We start from the raw sequence: 20,590 nt of genomic DNA on the forward strand, positions 1-20,590 counted from the left end.
GATCGATATGGACTCTACTTGAGGATTCCACGAGCTGAGGGAGGAGAATACCAAGGTAAAATAGGACTTCGTGGCTCTGGACGTAGAGGCGAAAGCGGTCCACATTCAAGCGAATCAGTACTTGGTAGAGAGAAATTATGCCCTTTGTATAGTGGACTTTCAGAAGGCTAAGCTTTAGAAGAGAGGCGAGCACAATAAGGAGCTCCAAAGGACACTGGCCAAACTCACCAAAGAGTGTGGCGAGAAAGAGAAGGAGTTGAAGGTGAACTCTGAGCGTGCCCGAAAGGCGAAGGAAGACAGAGCTCGACTATAGGAAAACTTGGAGAAGCAGAAGAGGGCTTTGGAGGTGCATCTCGAGCTGCTCCAAGGGCGAGTCACTTCATTAACTGAATAGATAAAGCGGCAAAACCTTGAACTCGAGAGGAAAGCTGCTGACTGGGCAATACAAGCCATCTACAGCTTACGACCGAGGAATCCGGGGATGCATCTCTCCGACCTTCCAAATGAATACTAGGACATCCTTGCCCTCCATGGCCCAAGCTGATGATGCAGAGGAGGAAAAGGGATGAGAGCCTCTTCCAAAGGATGACCAGTCAGAGGCATACATCCCTGATGACCAGGTAGCTGATCGGGTGGTCTGCAACCAACCATTGGATACAGACGTCACACTTAGAGACCCTGGAGGCGTGGACCAGTGATTGCCTCTTCTGTTTTTCACAGCTTTCCTTTAGACTTTTTTTTTTTTTTTTTTTTTTTTGGCTGTCCATTGTATTTACTTAGACATATATATAAAAGAAACGTTTTCGGCCACTTGCGATAGTACTTTTAAAATTCGAGCACTTCACAAGACTAATATTATACATCTGATCATGGAACTTGTAAAAATATGGTAACGAACAAGATCATTCAAAAGAGCATGACACAAATAGTCTTTCAAGAAAAAGCAAAATGATCTTATTCTTGCAAAGATGTTCAACATTCCAAGCTCGACATACTTCAGAACCGTTAAACCTCTTGAGGTGATACATTCCAAGTCGTATTACCTCAACGGTGCAGTATAGGCCCTCCCAGTTAGGTCTCAATACCTCGTACTTGGTTCCTTTATACCGAGAAGGACTTCTTTTAGAACCAGGTTGCCGACCTGAAAGTCTCTTCACCTAACCTTAGAGTCAAAGAACTTTTTCTCCCATTGCTGGTAAGATGTTATCCTTAACCGAGCATTGTGGTGGCATTCTTCAACTAGGTCCAAACTTGCACGTAAAAGTGCTTCATTGTCTGTCTCATTGAATAAGTCTCTTTGAAGTGAACCAATCCCTACTTCCACTAGAATCATAGCCTCACAGTAGCAAGAAGGGCGTTTCTGAAGTAGAGCTTCTCGGAAACGCCCTTCTCGGAGTTGTTCTATATGCCCATAGAACTTCTGGGAGGTCATTGGCCCAATTGCCCTTGGCAGCACCAAGCTTGGCCTTCAGTGTGTGTTTGATGGTCTTGTTAACAGCTTCAACCTGACCATTGGCTTGCGATCTTGCGACTGAGGCAAACTTCTTATAGATCCCTAGCTCATTGTAAAACTGCTTGAATTCCTCATTGTCAAACTACTTTCCGTTATCAAAGATGAGTGCATGAGGAATCCCGTAGTGGCACATTATATTGTTGAAGACAAAGTCTTTGAGATTCTTGGTAGTGATTGTGACCAAAGGCTCAGCCTCGACCCATTTGGTGAAATAATTCACTACAATCACAGCATACTTGACACTCCCTTTTCTGGTCGACATGGGTCTAATGAGATCAATTCCCTATATAGAGAATGGTCAGAAGCTGATCATTGTTGTCAGTTGATGGGAAGGAGCTCGAGAGATATTCGCGAACCGTTGGTACTTGTCACACTTTTTCACAAAGTTGAAAGTGTCTTCCAGAATTAGACGCCAATAATATCCCTGGTGAACAATTTTATTGGTGAGGGATCATGCGGCGGTGTGATTACCGCAGGTCCCTTCATGTATCCCCCTCATAATATAGTCTGCTTTTTTGTTGGTTTCATATTGGAGGAGAAGGGTGCTAAACCCTCACTTGTACAACTGATCTCTGATAAGCGTGTAACGAGAAGCTCTGGTGCGCAGAATTTTTGCCTCAGTCTTGTCACCAGGCAGAGTCCCATCTCGGAGATACTAAATTATTTGAGTCATCTAAGAGGTAGATTCTGTTGCAGCTAAGGTCTACTCAGGCAAGCTGATGCTAAAAATCTCTACATACCAAACTGGAATGCTTTCCTGCACATCGAAGTCTAGCGATGAGGCTATCCTTGCCAAGACGTTCACGATAAAGTTACTGTCTCTCAAGATTTGCTTGATCATAAAGGGCTTGAAAGGCTTGAGTATGGCCTTAGCTCAGATAGTTGATCATGTTTTCTTCCTTAGGTTGATATTCTCCCAAAATCTGATTAACAACCAGATGGGAGTCGCTGTGAATGTTGATCGCATGCGATCCCATTTCCCTTGCTAGTCACAAAGCAATAAGCAGCGCTTCATATTCGACCTCGTTGTTCGTAGCTTGGAACCCAAATCGAAGAATTCCATGAATGTGAGTCCTTTCAGGACTGAGAAATAGAAGACTTGCTCCAACTATTTTTCTGTTTGAGGAACCATCGACATAGAGGCTCCAAGTCAATAAGTTCTTAACGATTTCCTAGATGACTTCGCTTGTTGACTGTTCGAATTCTTAATTTGGCTGGTACGAGAATTCTGAAATAAAATCGACAACAGCCTGCCCTTTGATTGTTGTCTTTAGTCTGTAATATAGATCAAACTGACTCAATTTCATTGCCCATTTAAGTAACTTACCCAAAGATTCCGGCTTTTGAAGAACTTGTCTGAACGGGTAGTTGGTCAGAGCATGGATTGTGTGGGCATAGAAATAGAGTCGCAGCTTCCTGGAGGCGATCAGTGGGGCATAAGCTAATCGCTTCATCTTTGGATATCGCATCTCGCCATCCAGTAGTCGCTTGCTTGCGTAATACACTGGCCACTGAACTCTGCCCTCTTCTCGAATGAGAGTTGTGCTCACCGCATACTTAGAGATTGATAGGTAGAGGAATAGAATTGGATACAAGAGGTGGCTTTTCAAGATGTTCTTTTATACTTTGAAAAGTCTACTCACACTCTGGAGTCCACTCGAACTTTTTGTTAGCCCTAAGTATATTAAAGAATGGCAAGCAACGATCTGTTACCCTCGATATGAAGCGACTAAGAGCCGTTATCCTCCAATTTAGGCTCTGAACTTGTTTTCGGTTTGTTAGACTTTTCATATCTAAGAGAGCTTGGATCTTCTCCGGGTTGATTTCGATTCCCCTTTGGTTAACCATATACCCCAAAAGCTTTCCTAAGGATACTTCGAATGAGCACTTAAAAGGATTGAGCTTCATCTTGTACTTTCAGAGCACGTCGAACATCTCAGCGAGATGCGCTATGTGATTTGAAGCGACATGTGACTTGACTAGCATGTCATCGACATAAACATCCATCGACTTTCCAATCTGCTTGAAAAACATAGGGTTAACCAGCCGCTGTTAGGTTGCCCCAGCATTTTTCAAGCTGAAGGTCATGACCTTGTAACAGTACAGTCCTCAATCTGTAATGAACGAGGTATGCTCTTTGTTAAGTGCATACATCAGGATTTTATTATACCCCGAGTAGGCATCCATAAAGCTCAGCAACTCGTGTTCCGAGGTGGCATCAACGAGCTAGTCAATCCTTGGCAAGCGAAAACTGTCATTCGGACAGGCTTTATTCGATGAAATCGATGTAGGTTTGCCACTTTCTATTGGGCTTCTTTACCAAAACTGGATTGGCAACCCAACTCAAGTAACACGCCTCCTAAATAAACCCATTTGAAAGGAGCTTATCTATCTCACTTTTCAAGGCAGCATAGCGCTCCAAGTTCATGACTCTTCTCTTCTGGAGAACCAGCTTCACTGCACTATCAATGTTGAGTGCATGGCATATCACATTCGAGCTAATCCCAATCATATCAGCATGAGTCCATGCAAAAACATCGACATTCTCTCTAAGGAAGCTCATTAAGCTTTTGGCGAGCTGGGGGGTTGAGATTACTCCCAATTCTCAACACTCGAGTCGGCTCATTTTGATCGATTGATATCTTAGATAAATCCTCAATTAGCCCACTATGAGGGCACTCCTGGATGCGAGAATCCATGTTGTCCTCTACTAGGACGGACTGTGGCTCGATCCTGCTGATTGCCATAGCCTATTCGGGGATGCCTGTTGTCCTTCCTTTTCCCTTGCAAGCCATCTGCACTGCTCTTATGTAACAGTCGCGAGATTCGCGTTGAAATCCTTTTACTTCTCCAATCCCCGTCGGAGTGGGGAACTTCATTTTCAGATGATAGATGGAGGTGACGGCCTTGAAACTTTGTAGTAGAGGTCGTCACAGAATGCCATTAAAGGCGGATGGACAGTCTACTACCAAGAACTCTATCATCTTAGTCACTTTGTTGGCCTCACCCAAAGTGACGGGAAGTGTGATTGTTCCCTTAGGAATCAAATGATCCCTAGTAAAATCGAAGAAAGGGATAGAGGCAGGCTTCAAGTTTGTCTCGTCCAATTGTATTTTTTCAAAAGCTCGCTAAAACAGAATATTTACAATGCTTCCATTTTCCACAAACATTCTGTGGACTTGACACCAACCTATTTTAGGCGTGATGACAAGTGCATCCTCATGGGGATGATGCAATCGCACTGCGTCTTTCTCTGAGAATGTAATCCCTTCTTCCCTGCGAACCTTAGCAGGTCGCAACGCCATGCTCATCACACTCATGGGGTCATGACGAGCTTCCCGAGCGTATATTTCCTGAACACCTCGAGAATTCCCTACAAGGTGTGGTCATCCAAAGATCATCCCCGCACAATAGAGACCCTTACGACCACGATGCTTTTTCTCTTATTCCTCTTGATTCTTTTCCCGAATGAGAGTCGGACCATCAACATACTCCTTGAAGTGCCCCTGTTTGATAAGGTCTTCAATTGTTTGCTTGAGAGCCTGACACTCATTGGTGTGATACCCATTATCCTGATGATAGTGGCAATACTTTTTGTTGTTCCTGGCTGAGGGGGGATTCTTTATGGGCTCTGGCTCTCCGAGTAGGCTGGCCTCTTCTAACTTATCCAAAATAGCTGACACTGAGACATTCAAATGAGTGTATTGAATTTTGTCGCGATCGCGACGAGGAACTTAGGCATAAGATTTTTTGGGCTTAAATCGTTGCTTCTTTCTTTTCTACTGATCATCATTAGCCCATCTGCGATCAACCCTTCTACTGTTCTCCCCCCGGTTGGGAGCACTGGTCAAGGGACCGAGGTCGTGGCGATTAAGAGCAACCATAGAATTTTCGATTCGGAGATACTTCTCAATAAGGTCATAAAAGCGAGTGAGGGAAACATCATCCTCAGATTGCAATTCTTTCCACAAGTCAATCTGCAGGCAAACCCCCGCAATAACGAGGGTCCGAATGGACTCTTCGGAATTGTGAGCTACTTTGTGGAGTTCCTTGTGGAATCTGTCTATGTAAGACTGGAGGGATTCATTCCTTTCCTGCCATCTGTTGCTTAGATAGCTCAACGGTATCGAGAACTTCCTGTTCGCCTAGAAGTGCCTCAAGAATGACGAGCTCACTTGTTGTCACGAGCTGATAGATCCTGCGGGAAGCGATCTTAACCAACGCTTGGCATGGACAGTCAGAGTTACTGCCAAGTAGCAATATTTGGCCAAGTTGGAGACTTGGTGGAGTTCCATGAGGTCGTTGAATTCATAAAGGTGATCCTACGAATCAGAATTTCTATCGAACGCTTGCATATCGGACATTCTAAATCTCGATGGGAGAGAAATAGCTAACACTACTAGAGAAAATGGAGATGTCTCGGTGACCTTCCCACACCTATTCTACTAAGCTTTAAGCTGATCCAAAGCTCGTTGTAATTCCTTAATCTGAGGTAGTGGAGCTATTGAGGATCACTTTCCGCAACGTGGGTTCGACCCTCACGATTGCGGTTGAGGAAAGATCGCAAATCAGGCTCTTCCTCAACTTGGCCGAAAGCTCCGGCGAACCTTGACACACGCTGGCTGGAGCCGTGTGAAGGCAACGAATGGCTCAGGGAGTTTTCTCGACCTCCACGGTAGTCAGAATCGACCCACAGATGATAGGGTTTCCTGCATGATGACGGTCGAGATCATCATTTCGATGATACTGGGAATCTCCCTGCCTTACACTCTTGTGGGAATGCCCATGCGACATGGCGTGAGACAACTCATGCTGCGACATGTCATCAAGTCACAATGCCACAAGTATGTTAAAGTAGATGCCCTAGAGCCAATCAATTATTGTAGAATTGACTCTTTGTAATAATGTTCATTGATCAATAAAATGTATTTTATACTATATCGTGTAAATCATCATTGTATGTATTGATATATGTCCTTAGAATGGTAGAACCATGACGAGAGTATCAAGTGGTTCAAATCTTGATAGTGAGAAACCTATGAGCATATATGGTGGCCATTCTAGAAACGTCCATAGCCCCAGTATTATTCTGAAGTAAAGGGCACAGATAATACGATAAGGCTATCATAGTGTTGAACGACCCTGTCGAAAGGTAGTGACTGATCTCACTTATCAAGGTTGTTTGGTGACAACCTGGTATAGCACATGGGTGCTTACTGTAGGCAAGTTTACTGGACTGACCCACCAGAGGATTCCATATGGATGGTAACCCCAGTGTCTATGAAACAAATCCTCTAACGAATGGTGGTGCATGTGATCCTTAGACTTGAGATCACTGGAGCGTCTTGTGCACCAATTGGTGTAGTTTGACACTAACCTAACACAGTTCTATTCAGAGCTGTCAATACGGTGGTGATTTGCTACATTAAAGAGTGTATCAAGACTATGGTGGATAGACAGAGGATTCATCACTCCCAGGTACAGGAGAAGTTATCTCATGGTGCAATTCAGTAAATGGCAATAACACTAAAATTGTAGCCACAGTGGGATTGAGTTGTTGCTCTATCCCGTTTATAATACAGGTCATTGGTCCAGTAACTAAATACACAATATCGAGAGTAACCGAAGGTTGACACTATTTCTATGTCTCGGTCTCGTCGAGATAATGGATGATGAAATGATCGGATTATACGATAACAATATCATTGACAGGTAGCTGCTTCACTGAATCCAAATCTATCGGGTGGCCATGATGTCTTGTTAGGGGTCAATCTTGGTATGCGTGTAGTGAGATGATTAATTAATGTTAATCAGGATACTACACACTACCGGTATGATGAGGAGCCTACAGGTCACACACATAGAAGATAATTTAAGAACCAGTTTAGAAGAATGGCATTTTCATCTTTTTAGGCGAAATGGTATTTTGGTAATTTCACAGTGTAATTAAATTTGTTGAGGTCGTAGCCTTTATTAATTTGAGATTAAAATTAAATAAGTGAGATTACGTTTAAACATGTGTTCGCATATATTTAAATAAATTATCATTATTGTTAAATGTTAATATATATTATAAATATATATCAATTTAATTTAATTGAGATAATGATAAATTAAAATTAAAAAATATCTTAAAGGGGATGTTTGGATACAAGGGGTGTTTGAGTTGGAGCCCAAGCCCATTCCATGATGTAATAGGTATGGTGTGCACTATGTAAGTGCACATTTTGTGAAATAAATTAATTCATTCATTTCATTCACAATTGAAACACTCCAGCCCCTTGAAACACTCTCACGCCGGTTTTGCTTTTTGCTAAAAATCAAATACACTTTAATTTCTTTTGGTTCTTAAAGGTTAAAAAAGATCTAGCAAATCTCTTTCTAGTTTCTTGAGGTTATCTTCGCATGGACTACATTGGTTTGATCCTACACTTGGGTCGGTAGCAAAATACGTTTAGAGACAAGTTGGAGGAGCCTCCAAACGTGCGTATGATTTCTTAAACTCTAAACTAAAATCTGCAGATTCTTATTTAATATATAAACTGTAAATTTGTACCCTGATCGTGGTTATATAGAACGATCCATGTCATAAATATTTTTGTTTTTTCGCTGCGTAACTGGATCGTTTCCTAACAGGGTATTCTACCCGTTGCACGACCAGTGTTCGCTAGCCCCTTGGAGCCCTTCAGCCCACTATTCGCCATTTGCTTTCCATTAATTTTACGCGCTTTTGTGCGACCTGCAAGTGTCTTTGGCAGTGGCACCGCCTCGTCAGACTCTAGTGGTATGACCTGATCTAAACGGTCTAACCTTCGGCTAACTGTTTGAAGAGTATTATTGAACCTCTCCAGGTAATCCATCACAGCTAGGTCAAGTTGTGAGCTCGAAGGAATACCCGCCATGGTACTCTGCTAGACTAGAGGCACTTCGGGAGAAGTGTCATCCTGTACCTAGAGGATTTCCTCATTATCGAGGCTGGTTCGCTCAGTTTCAAAACCACGAGCCATTTGTTGATGGACAGGACTGATCGATCAGAGATTCCTGATGAAGGATGGATACTAAATCAGGCCCTGATTTTAGTGTCAAACTGTTGATGCTTGATTTTGACACCAACGACTCACATGTGTAAAGTGCTAAGCGGACTTAGAAATTACACGTATTATAGAAATGTGCAACGAAAGAGTAAACAAGAGATAATTTTTAAAGTGGTTCGGATGCTCAAAAGTGAATCCTATGTCCACTATATTTGTATTGATGGATGATTACAGTCAAGTCACAAGCAGCGAGCTGAGTTACAATCTAGAGAGAGAATTTAAATATAGAGAGAGAATTTAAATACAGAGAGAGAGTCTGCTCTTGGAAGATTAAAAATGAACAGATCCCATAAATGAGAGAGGAGCCTTGTATTTATAGTTGAGGGATTCAAGGTAATAATCATGATTTTGCAATCGGGTAGGTGTGGTACAATTCCTAACTCGCTTCCTATTGGCTGACCGTACAGGAGATATCCTAAAATCGCGTAGGGTTTGGGCAGGTGGACAATTCCTAGCCACTCACAAGCCAAGCTTTCACCTGCCACGTTGATGACAGCCTTACTTCTTCCGTCCTTGTGTGACATGGCAGCATCTGGACGACACAAAGCCTTCCTGAACTCTGATTGGCCCTTGCTGGCGTGAGCTTAAGTTAGCCTTGATTTTTTTCAGCATAATAATGATGATGTTTTTAAAAATGGATTGAACATGTTGCGTGATCATAGTGGGAAAATGTTTCATAGGTTGACCCGCATATTAATAATGATGGTAATGTAGCTTGGTACTTAGGAGACCTGGAAACTAATTTATATATATATATACTATATATATTTTATAGTATTATATATATATATATATATATAATGGAAAAGGTGTTAGTTCAAAAGGAACATCAAAGCAAAAATGGAATTGATAAAGCAACATCATTTAAACACACTATGGATTGCCTACAGGCCCACGATCTCATAGCTTCCTTTCAGTGTGTTCTCAGCAGCTCTGCATCTGAGACCCAAGAGCACCTTTTTTTTAGTTGTACCTTCTCTGCATCGGTTTGGGGAGAGGTGTATGCTAAAACCCTCCTGGCTTGGCCTCCTTTCTCCTGACCCTCTATTCTCTAGTGGACAATCCTTCACTTTTGATATAGAGGCAACTTTAGGCACCTCCTAGCACGGCCCGTTCTCTCTGCCATAGTCTATTTTCTTTGGTATGAAAGGAATAATTGAGTGTTCAATCATGAGAGCAAGACTCTGACATATTGTCATTTATGAGATTTTCACCTTAATCTGAGATGGAGCCTATGACTTAGCCTCTAAGTATGACATTCTTCCCTTAGAGCCCTTTGATGCCGGCTAGACTGATTTTGTTTTGTTTGTTGGGTATGCCCCTCATATATTTGTACATTTTTTTCTTTCTTTTATAATTATTTACCTTTTCCCAGAAAAAAAAAATTATTTAATAATGCAAACTATTGGGTCACCTAGTACCATTCTTGCGTTATTTTGATTCCTTTAATTAATTAGAACTTACCTTGGTGTATAGGAATTCATGGGCAAAGTTAAATCCCACAAGATAATTTTTTGATACTGTGTTTCTCAATCTTTAGTTAGTGGTAGAAGTCTGTGAAATTTGCAAAACCTTGTGAAAATAACCATTCTTCTCTCTCTCTCTCTCTCTCTTGTTTGGGTTTCTTGAATTTGAAATAATCTTCAATTTTTTTTTAAGTAAAGGAAATGTGATGGTGGATAGACTCCTGAATGGATTATCAAAATAAAAATATAGACGATCTATAATGTAGAGGTCAAATAGTTAAATCAAATGAACCAACAATGGGTTGGCCGAGTGGTAAAAGCTTAGGCCAAGGGGTTTGCTCCCCCTATGGTCTCAAGTTCGAATCACAAGAGCGGTTGCTAATATTGTTGACCACAGACCATAGGGCTTGTCCTTCCTTTTAGAAGCCTTGTTCGGGGTTAGGAGACTAGTTGAGGTGCCCGTAAGTGGCCCGAACACCCCCGGTAACAAAAAAAAAAAAAAAAAATAGTTGAATCAAATGAAAGAACATAAAAATTCTATATCATTTAATTAAAGAGGGCAAATATTTGTAATACATATATAGTTTCAGAAAGTATGAATATATAGCAAACAAAATTGTGTAGTAAGCGAATGTCAATATACATCATCAAATACTATAAAATGTCAGTTGGGCTTTTTACAAAATCTCTGATAAGAAGTTCATGTTGGGATATTGTGGCTCACTTTCCTATTTATTCTTAAATTGTATGTCTTTAAGAAAAATGTTTAATAAAAAATATAATTGTAAACACAGGGTATTTGATGTAAGTGTTATTAAACACCATGGGGAGAGTGTCTTAGAAACTGGGAATGTTTCCGCTCTAGGTACTGGGTTGAGCATGGTTAGAAACTATGATTGTTTCCACTTTGTTAATTGTACCGGGTTTATGGTGTTGCGTACTCTTGTATATCGTGTAATGTCTTAAAACCCAACCGGTTGAACCAATTCAATCGAGACCCAGGCCCTCATCGAATCGGATTAAAAATTTCCCTATTCATTGAAAACCCTAGAAATTGAGATGATGATTGACGAATAATTGAAGGTCCTGAGGTTAGGGGTTTTGAAGATGAAGGGTCGGTGAGTACAATGATGGTGAAGAAAGTGATTTCTGATGAGTGAATCGACCGAAAATCGAAAAAACCTATGACGACAACAGTCAACTGTTGCTAGTGATTAGCAAGGCGAACGAGGATGGGTGAGATAGGTTTTTCTCAAGAGGTTGAGGGGAGTATTTTCATGGTGATGGGGAGGGTTGTCAACGCCAGCGGTGATGAGATCTAGCCTAGGTTGTTAACACCGGATTTTCTAGGGAATGGCTCAAGGGATGATTGGGATTGCTTTTGGTGTGTCGCCACCACCAACTAGTCGATCGTTGATTTGTATTTGAGGTGTGTTTGCTAATTTCAAATTTGTAGGGACTTAAATATAATTTTTAAGAGTGTATTTCCTAAATTTTAAACTTTTGGACACCCAATTTGACTGGCGAGTCAAATTGGTTAAATCGGTCAACCCGAGACCTGGCAACTTTGATGGGTTTCACCCCGAGTTGGTTATTAAAACATTGATATCGTGTTTATGAAACTATAGTGGATTTCTCTCATTCGTGGATGTAGGCAGGTTATGTCAAACCACATAAATATTGTATCTCTTTATGTGGTGTGATTTCAACTAATGTTATTTTTCTTGACTGTATGTTTTCTGCTGTGCGATCTCCTAATAGTTTCGCCACTATAAATGTGTGGTTAAGGCTCTCAAATTTTAATCTATATATGTTCAATGCTAAAAATACTTAATAACAGTCACATATCATAATACTGAAAATTGTGAGAAGTGTAAATTTAACTGTGGGCAATACTGCACTTACAACCTATTTTCACAAACTTTCTTTCACAACATCGATGTGGCAGCTCACAATTAATTAGCTCGCAAATAAGTCTCATTTGCTTGTTATGGGTCCCACCTGTCCAATTACAAGCTGACTAATTACGAACGGTCACGTTGGAATTATAAAAGAAAGTTTGTAAAATTGGGTTATGAGCTCATCTTTATTGTTTAACTATATGTGTGTGTGTTTTGGGGGGGGGGGGGGGGGGGGGGGTGTGTGTGTGTGTGTGTGAGGATTGATGGCACCTAGAAGGTACGTGAACACAATTATGTTATGAGTACTATCTTTGTATACTCTTCTATCTTGTTCAATTTAATTAACTTCTCGTAAACCGTCCCTAAATTTTCTTTTCTTCTATGATGCCATAATCCAAATTAGAATATTTTCCTTCCCCTTTTATTGTTTAACTATATATATGTTAGGATTGATGACACCTAGAAGGTACGTGAACGCAATTATGTTATGAGTACTAGCTGTATGCTCTTCTATGTTGTTCAATTAATTAACTTCTCATAAAACCGTCCCTATATTTTCTTTTCTTCTATGATGCCATAATCCAAATTGGAATATTTTCCTCCCCCTTTAAATAATTGTGTCTATCACAGTCCTTATCTCTTGCTTTTGTTCCATTCCAATAATTCAAAAAACGACATACTATGAATTGATTGGTTATGAGAAAAATTATTTTTTGTTTTTTCTAGTAATTATTTCATTTTTGATATTGAGAATTTCGATATGCCTCTATCAAACATTTTTGTCTACTGTGCATGCATGTTAGACGAGGACCACCAAGATAATAATTATTTGCATCTCTTCCTTTCCTAGATAAACAATTAATTGCTTATTTCCTCGCAATTTCTGATCTTATAATCTTCATCCATTTTCAGTGTTTATGGCTCACCCTTACCCTATCTCTTTTGCCCTAAAATAGTGGAGTCTTCTGTTACCCATCTAATAATTGAAGAAACTGTGCCCCACAATTGCATTTAAATTAGGTCATATTACCCTATAAGAGGTGACATTATATGGACCCTTCTCTCACCATCCATTAATTCAAATATATATCCTACTTCGCTGTCATGGAATCTTTCACATGTTCAAATCTATACTCTTGCCATGGCCTTGCCTCCATATTCATTTTGTCACTCTTTTCTACTACAACATGATGCTTCCAGCAAGATTAAAACAATCCAAATTAAATTCAAGTATTCAATTTATTAAAAATTCATGTCTGTCAACAGTGTATCCTGATATATGTTACAGGACACTCTCATCTTATGCAGCCACCATAAAGACAAATCCAAGAGAGTTGGCGAATGCAGCCCTGTCGGTGAGCCTGAAAGAAGTGCAGTCTACTTCTGCATTGGTGCAAAAGTTATCGAAAGGGCGTGACTTTAGGCCTAGAGAAGCCGGTGCCATAAGGGATTGTGTGGAGACGATAAAAGACTCGGTTGATGACCTGCAACAATCTTTGGCAGCAATAAAGGATCTAAAAGGCCCTGAATTTTAATGGAAAATGAGTGATATATTAACTTGGGTGAGTGCTGCTTTAACAAATGAAGATACGTGCATGGAAAATTAAGGACACTGTTAGAGGATGTATTGGAACTTGTAAGGGTTTCGCAGTTAACCAGCAATGCTTTAGCCTTCATTAATAAACTCAAATACTAGTACTTAACTCACTAGTTAAATTATTTTATGTGTATGTTTTGATCCAGTAGCTATATCTATATGAATTATATATATATATAATGCATGTAGCGCAATGCTTCTTTAATTTAATTGTTTAATGATTTCTTGAAATTCCTCATTTGAAAGCAAATTAATGAAATGCATGGTGTGCATGGGAAAAGAAAGAAAAACTTTTTTGTAAACATCCTTCTTAATTTGAAATTACTAAGGATGATGATCAGTTGTTAAGTGTTTAAGTTAACACATGCTTAGATAACTAGAATAAAACTTGGTTTTTTTCAAATTTATAGAAGATCTTAACTTAAATGGATGATGATATCCGCTATATATCTAGCTAATTAATTAACCATGTACATACATATAACCTAGATTGTGACATAAATATTTCATATGCAAGTTATTATCAACTCATATCTATATAATATATAACAAGATTAATTACATCTAGTTGGCTCCTAGCGAATCCTAATTAATAGTGATATATTTTGAGTGAAAATTAAGTATCCTAATCATCTATGGCGGTTTCATCATCAACTTAATTAACATATGCCCACTATTCCAAGAATGGATTTTAATAAAAATATCACATATTACCATCGAGGTTTAGCAAAACCCTAAGTTGATACCCCTGATTGCATTTATTTCAAATTTTCCCCCTTAAATTAACATCGTTAGTGACTGTTGAAGATAATTGAAAACAATGAATGAAGTCAACAAATGAAGCTATGGGTTTTGTAGAGGAGGTTGTAGGAAGTCCAATGGTGGTTTCGGGAGTGATTTTAGACTTTCGAATCAACTGAAAAAAGCCAAAAACCGTTGACTTGGACGCTATTAACATGAGCCCTTTCTTGATAACATGAGCCCTTCTTGGCCAAAGAAAACGTTGGAGCACTTTAGCATGTTAACGTGGGCTATGCTATAGTAAAAAGTTGAGAATTTATTAAAATAAAGGAAATGACGTTACTTTAAGGATAAAAATCTGGAATAAATGCAATCAGGGGTATCAGCTTGGAATTTTGCTAAACCTTGGGTGAGAATATGCCGTTTGCTATAAAATCTCCTATTAACATGAAGGAGCAACTTGAGATATTATGTCAATGTTTATATTGAATGTGTACAAGGACAATCGAGAGACCAATGCGTGAAAGATTTTCAAAAAGATCATGTAATGGATTTGAAAATCAATTCGATCATCATCATCATTAGCTGAAAGAATTATACCAAATTCCATGAATTAAGAAGCAAGTGATTTTGATCTTTATATAATATATATAATGTGCACGTCTCGATCAGTTTCACATCAATATATATATATATATATTTGAATTCAAGATTCGTCTTTTATAATCACAAATAAGTCTTCTTATCCCACGTTCAGCTTGTAATCCCAGCATGTGTTTTTAAAATTCTTCAACGCAAGATTATTCTTTTACACGAAAGTAAATAAAACAGTATCAAGTACACATTTCGGTTTTTAAAAACCATGCTCTCAGCCATTATATAAATATATATCATCACCGACCGTACAATTTAATAGTATGTATGTGAAATGTGAAACTAATGATAACATCTCACAAAAACCCTTTTTTATTAAACTCTTCCAAAAAGTATATGCACTTATTTTAGAATATTAAGTAAAATAAATAGGTCAAAGAAAACATACTTTAATTATTCCTTTTATAAATCAACAATTAACAAGCTTTTCTTTTCTGAAAACACTAATTTTATACTACAAAATTGCTTCTTCAACCCGTTTGTCGAAACTCGTGATTTTTTAGCTCACAAAGCTCTTAAAAGGGCAACGAGGGACCAATCGAGTGACGAGTATTCTGTTGACAATCGCAAATGATTGTTAGTCATGGTTCTTGCTATCCTTGTCGAAGACGTCGAGGTGGACTTCCACTCTGACATGGAGTGGCTCATGCTTCAGTCCCAGTCCTCTCGTCCATCGAGTCTGTCGACGCCCAAGGATAAGAAGAGTGAGAAGAAAGGACGGCGATCCTGACTTCTTGTTCCTTTTCTTTTTTGTAGAGCCTACATGCTCTTTTTGAGCGTTTGTGCCTTTTTTGTGTTTTTGTTTCGAGTCTGTGTGCTCCTATGCAAGCGTTTGTACCTTTTCTTTTATTTGAGCTTGCATGCTCTTGAGACAGGAGTGTGTGTCCCTTTGTTGTTTTTGTTTTTTTTTTCCTATGAGCCGTTCGCGTTACTTTCTAACCTTATTCTTTTTGTTCAAACCTTATTCTTTTTGTTCATAAAGCTTACTTACCCAAAAAAAAAAAATAAAAAAATAAAAAAATCACAATTAGCTTAAATTAAGGGGAAGAGAAGATGAAGATCAGAGATAAGATCACCGTAGACAGCGGCAACGCTAATGTGACAATTTTTCGTTAAGATAATGTGCAAAAGTCTTCACGACTACCCACGCAAATGTTTGACTTTTTGTACTGCTCACATTACACGCGTCCGGATGTAATAGGTTGTCCATGTTCTAAAAATAGGCCCTACCATCGACCGTTGGTTAATCGTAATCGAGTCTTCCAGCTCACGCCGTCTCCCGCCTTTGAGTTTTATATATTAAAAATTTAAAACTTAGTAAACACGTTGTTTCATGTTTAACATGGCAACACGTCTTACAATAATTAATTCTGATTTTAATACATATTGACGGATCTATAAAACTGTTATGAGATGGACAGCAGAAAATATATATCGAGGATAAATAAGGTAATATTAAAATCAAATCATTTAAAGAGATATGGTATTTACGTGATTCAACATAATCTATTTATATATATGAATAAGAAAAATTATTATAGTTTCATGAATACAATACACAAAAGTACACAACATCATAAACCTAGTACATAAAACAAAGCAAAAATAATTCTAGTTCTAACTACACTCAACCTAGTCTTAAAGGGAAAAAACCTTAATTTCTAAGACAAGTAATGCTGCACTTACAAAGAAATCTTACAAAAATTCTCATATAAGGTAATGTGGCAAACAAGTAATGCTGCACTTACAAAGAAATCTACAAAAATTATCTAAAGGGTAATGTGGTAAAAAATGAATGGAAAAGTGATTATAATAAGTTTGACTTTTTGTTTCACTCTTTCATTTATTTTTTGTCACCTTACTTTGTATGAAAATTTTTGTAAGATTTCTTTGTGAATATAGTATTATTGTTTCTAAGACACTCTCCATCGTAACCTTGAATTAGTTTTGACTCCTATATTAATCCATCAAAACTAATCGTAAGTGTTTTCATTCACTGATTGACTCGAGGCATCAAATGATAAGATAAGAAAAGAGCAAATTACCATGGAGCTCGGGAAGGCATATAAGTAAGTGCTCATATAGTCATATATATTTCCAAATTCCAATAGTCGAGGCGTGACAATGGAAAATTATAATTAAATTTGGAAGTACGAACCCCAGGTGGGTACTGTTGCTTACACAGCTTGCAAAAATATATAATGTGTTTTTGTTGACACATTCACACTGCACAAAACAAAACAAAAATTAAAAAATTAAAAAAATGGCACAAATAGCCAGCTGTACCTCTATGAGATGTTATTCTAAAGCTAGCCAGCCGGCTTCCACTTCTGTCAAAACGTGCAAGATCTGAAATTAAGTATGTACAAATCATACTAAACTGTCGCAATCTCAATTTCAATGCTAAAATATTTCATTAATTTCTATTATTATATTTCAAGAGTCAATTTCAAAATGTTGCGTGATAGAAAAGACATGCAAAAAAAATAAATTCCCATCTGAAAATCATATCCTTATAAATTCCCATCTTCTCTACACACTCTCATCAAAAGAAAACAATATTAGAAAGATTAATTTCTGATATAGCTAAGAGGGATGGAAGCAAAAACTTGCGCAATATTCCAAATCTCATTTCACTGCGCCTTCCTTTTCCTCATTTCGAATTTGCAAACTGCAATAGCCGCAGTTTCAACCGATAAAACTTGTTCAAATACCTACAAAATCTACATCCTGACATCCTGCAATTCAACAACATACCCAGCTGACTGCTACAAGAGTCTCAAATCCTACTACAATACAATCAAAACAGATCCTTTAAAGCTCTGCAAAACTTCCTTGAAGGTAACCCTAAAAACCGCGCGTAACACTTCTGCCTTGGTGTCGAGCATAGCAAAACAAGGAGGACTGAGTTCTGCAGAGAAAGCAATTGTTAAAGATTGCATCGATGAAATTAGCGACAGCATCGATGAGCTAAAGGATTCGTTGGATGAAATGGAGCATTTAGGAACAGGGTCACGTCTTCATTTACAAATAGCTAACATACAAACGTGGGTTAGCGCTGCGCTAACGGATGAGAATACGTGCACAGATGAAATTGATGAAGGCAACAAGGTTAGCAAATCTGTGAAGAACAAAATCAGGAAGAGCGTTGTGAATCTTGCTAAGCAAACAAGCAACTCTTTGGCTCTTATCAACAATAATCTTAAGAGTTAGTAATGAATTTCAACCCTCTTAATAGTTCTTGGTGTGTTTTTCTTCTTTTAATTCTTTTTGCTACAAAGTTTAAATATATGTTCTCTTCTGTTTAATATGTATCTGGTTGTAACTAGAAATAATCGCAAAAATCTTTTGTTATAGTGTGTGCATGATTTCAGTACATTTTTCTTTTTTGTTTCTCTAGCTCCCAGTATATGCAATCACTTGGAGTAACTGAATCAGCTAACTTCACTACTTCAGGTAGGATGCTTTTAATTACCCTTTACGGTGGGTCATCTATTTAAATTAATTTTGTCATGTATTATAATCAAGGGATTCCCAGAAAAACCAACGGAAAGGCCAAACTTATTATAAAGAAGATCACATCTGTTCTTATATTAAGAAGGGGACATTTTTATTATTATTGCAGTTGGAATATAAATATTCCAATATTTCTAAGTTTTCATGTGCTGCAAAGGCGAATGTGGAATTAAATTTGGAAGAAACCAATTAATTCCATTGCGTGAAAAGAGTGCATATCGATTAGAACGGATAAGAATGTGAGGCAATGGCAAGCAGCACGTGAAATCGTGAATAAACCTCCTTGATGATCCTGTACAGTAGTAGATCCAGGAATTTCTTTTAGGGTAGACCAAAATAAAAATTTATTATACATTACTATTTTTATCCATTAATATTTTTGTTAGAGTGGGCCAAAATATATAAATTATACATATTAATATTAAAAAAAAAAAAATTTAAGGATGGACCATAGCCCACCCAAAAAGTGCCTGGATCCGCCACTGATCCTGTATATATATATATAAAATAAAATATAAAATAAATATTTATATAGAGAGGTGGTAGAAGAAGAAATTCGATACAATTTTCAAATGGCTTCCCAAAATTTATTGAATTAAATGGATGCATGAGACAAGGGAAGTGTCTATTTCCACTTTCCATATTTTGTGTGGATAAAACATCGCGTCAAATCACATGCAACGAGGGAATAAGGTCAGCAGTTTCTCTCCATTAATCTATGATATAGACGTTTAGGTTAGCTATTCTTCTTAATTCTCTCCACTCACGCCGTTGTTCATGTGTTCTCTTCAAAATAATTGACTCATTTATGTAAGTTTTCTACTCTATGAAACATTCTAATGTATGTATAAAATTTTGTACATTAAAGATATTGCAACTAGCAAAGAAGAAAAGGCAACATCATTTTTTGGCAGTATGGAGGGTTATATATATGATGAGTGAGTGATGGGTGTCCATGCCTATAGTTGACGCAGTCACTTCATGTGAACAAGGATTTTTAACCATGTTACATGCCAACTGTAATCTGTATTAATGAATTTAATCAAGAAAAAAATATATATGATTACGGAAATGTTATGTCTACAATCAAATCATACAATTAGATAAAAAACAAAACATGGAGGAATCATTTTATATGAATTTTGTTTAATTTTGGTTTAGTTGTATGATTCAATTATAAATAAAACATTATTGATATGATTATATGTTTTTTTTTCTTTTAAATTGATTTTAATTAGGTCAATTTTGTTAACTAGGGTTACGTTACGTTCAAGTTAATTAACTTAAAATACGGGGAGACAAAAACAAAAAAAAAAAATCAAATCATGGAAGAGAGCAGAAGAAAATTAGTTTACCTGACTCTGTCAATTATTTCTTTGATAGCTATTGATGTTTGCACTTTCGATTATCTGCTAATATTAGTAACTTATTTATATGATAATATTTTGATGGTTGGAATAATAAGAGAATGAGTTAACGCCCTGTTAATACAGTAGGGTCAAACGCATGCAGTTAGTTTATATAAGATATATCTATGCAAAAATCTAGAAACTGATAGTTACCGTTCTAGATTTAACCAAAAAAAAAAAAAAAAAAAATCTAGAATGAACATTAAAAAAAAGAGCCGTGCCGCCGTGAAGATAAGCCTGAACAAAAGTGGAGTCAGAGTGCTGGTAAATAATAAATTAAACAATTAAACAACGCAATTGATGTAATAATATTGGAATTTCTTTCAAGAAATTACGCATTAAACGTTGTATGCAATAGCAGCATCAAACAAAATAAGAAAAAAAAAATACATCAAACTTTTTTCTTTTTTGTTTTCATGGGAGATGTTTAAACTAGTTTACACGTAACCTAATTAATTTTTAAAATCTTGAAGTTAACGATCAAATAAACTCTTCAATAATCATCTATATTAACATTGTAGAAAGTCAAATTCGGATATTTGTTCGAAAATATCATACATATACAAATACACTGGTGCACTGAATGGTATGGTATTGGCAGCGTGTAGTCATCTCCCATGCGCCCACTTGGTAATATATCAATAAATAATTGAAATAAAATAGTGCGCAGTTGTAACTAAAAGTTTGTTTGATTAGGTT

At 37.7% G+C, this 20,590-nt stretch overlaps 1 protein-coding gene across 1 annotated transcript; it reads left to right on the forward strand.

The window, feature by feature from the left end:
- The first annotated feature begins 17,502 nt into the window (after window positions 1-17,502).
- Window positions 17,503-18,752, forward strand: LOC116124316 (pectinesterase inhibitor 4-like). Its single transcript, XM_031410036.1, has one exon. It carries the CDS (start codon window positions 17,562-17,564, stop codon window positions 18,177-18,179), a length of 618 nt encoding a protein of 205 aa, XP_031265896.1. The 5' UTR covers window positions 17,503-17,561; the 3' UTR covers window positions 18,180-18,752.
- The last annotated feature ends 1,838 nt before the right edge of the window (window positions 18,753-20,590 follow it).

The sequence above is a fragment of the Pistacia vera genome, unplaced genomic scaffold (genome assembly GCF_008641045.1).
Source record: "Pistacia vera cultivar Batoury unplaced genomic scaffold, PisVer_v2 Contig151, whole genome shotgun sequence".
In the NCBI taxonomy this organism is placed as follows: domain Eukaryota; kingdom Viridiplantae; phylum Streptophyta; class Magnoliopsida; order Sapindales; family Anacardiaceae; genus Pistacia; species Pistacia vera.

Bases quoted from the DNA above. Each gene is read 5' to 3' on its own strand.
- LOC116124316 (XM_031410036.1), top strand. From the start codon at position 17,562: ATGGAAGCAAAAACTTGCGCAATATTCCAAATCTCATTTCACTGCGCC.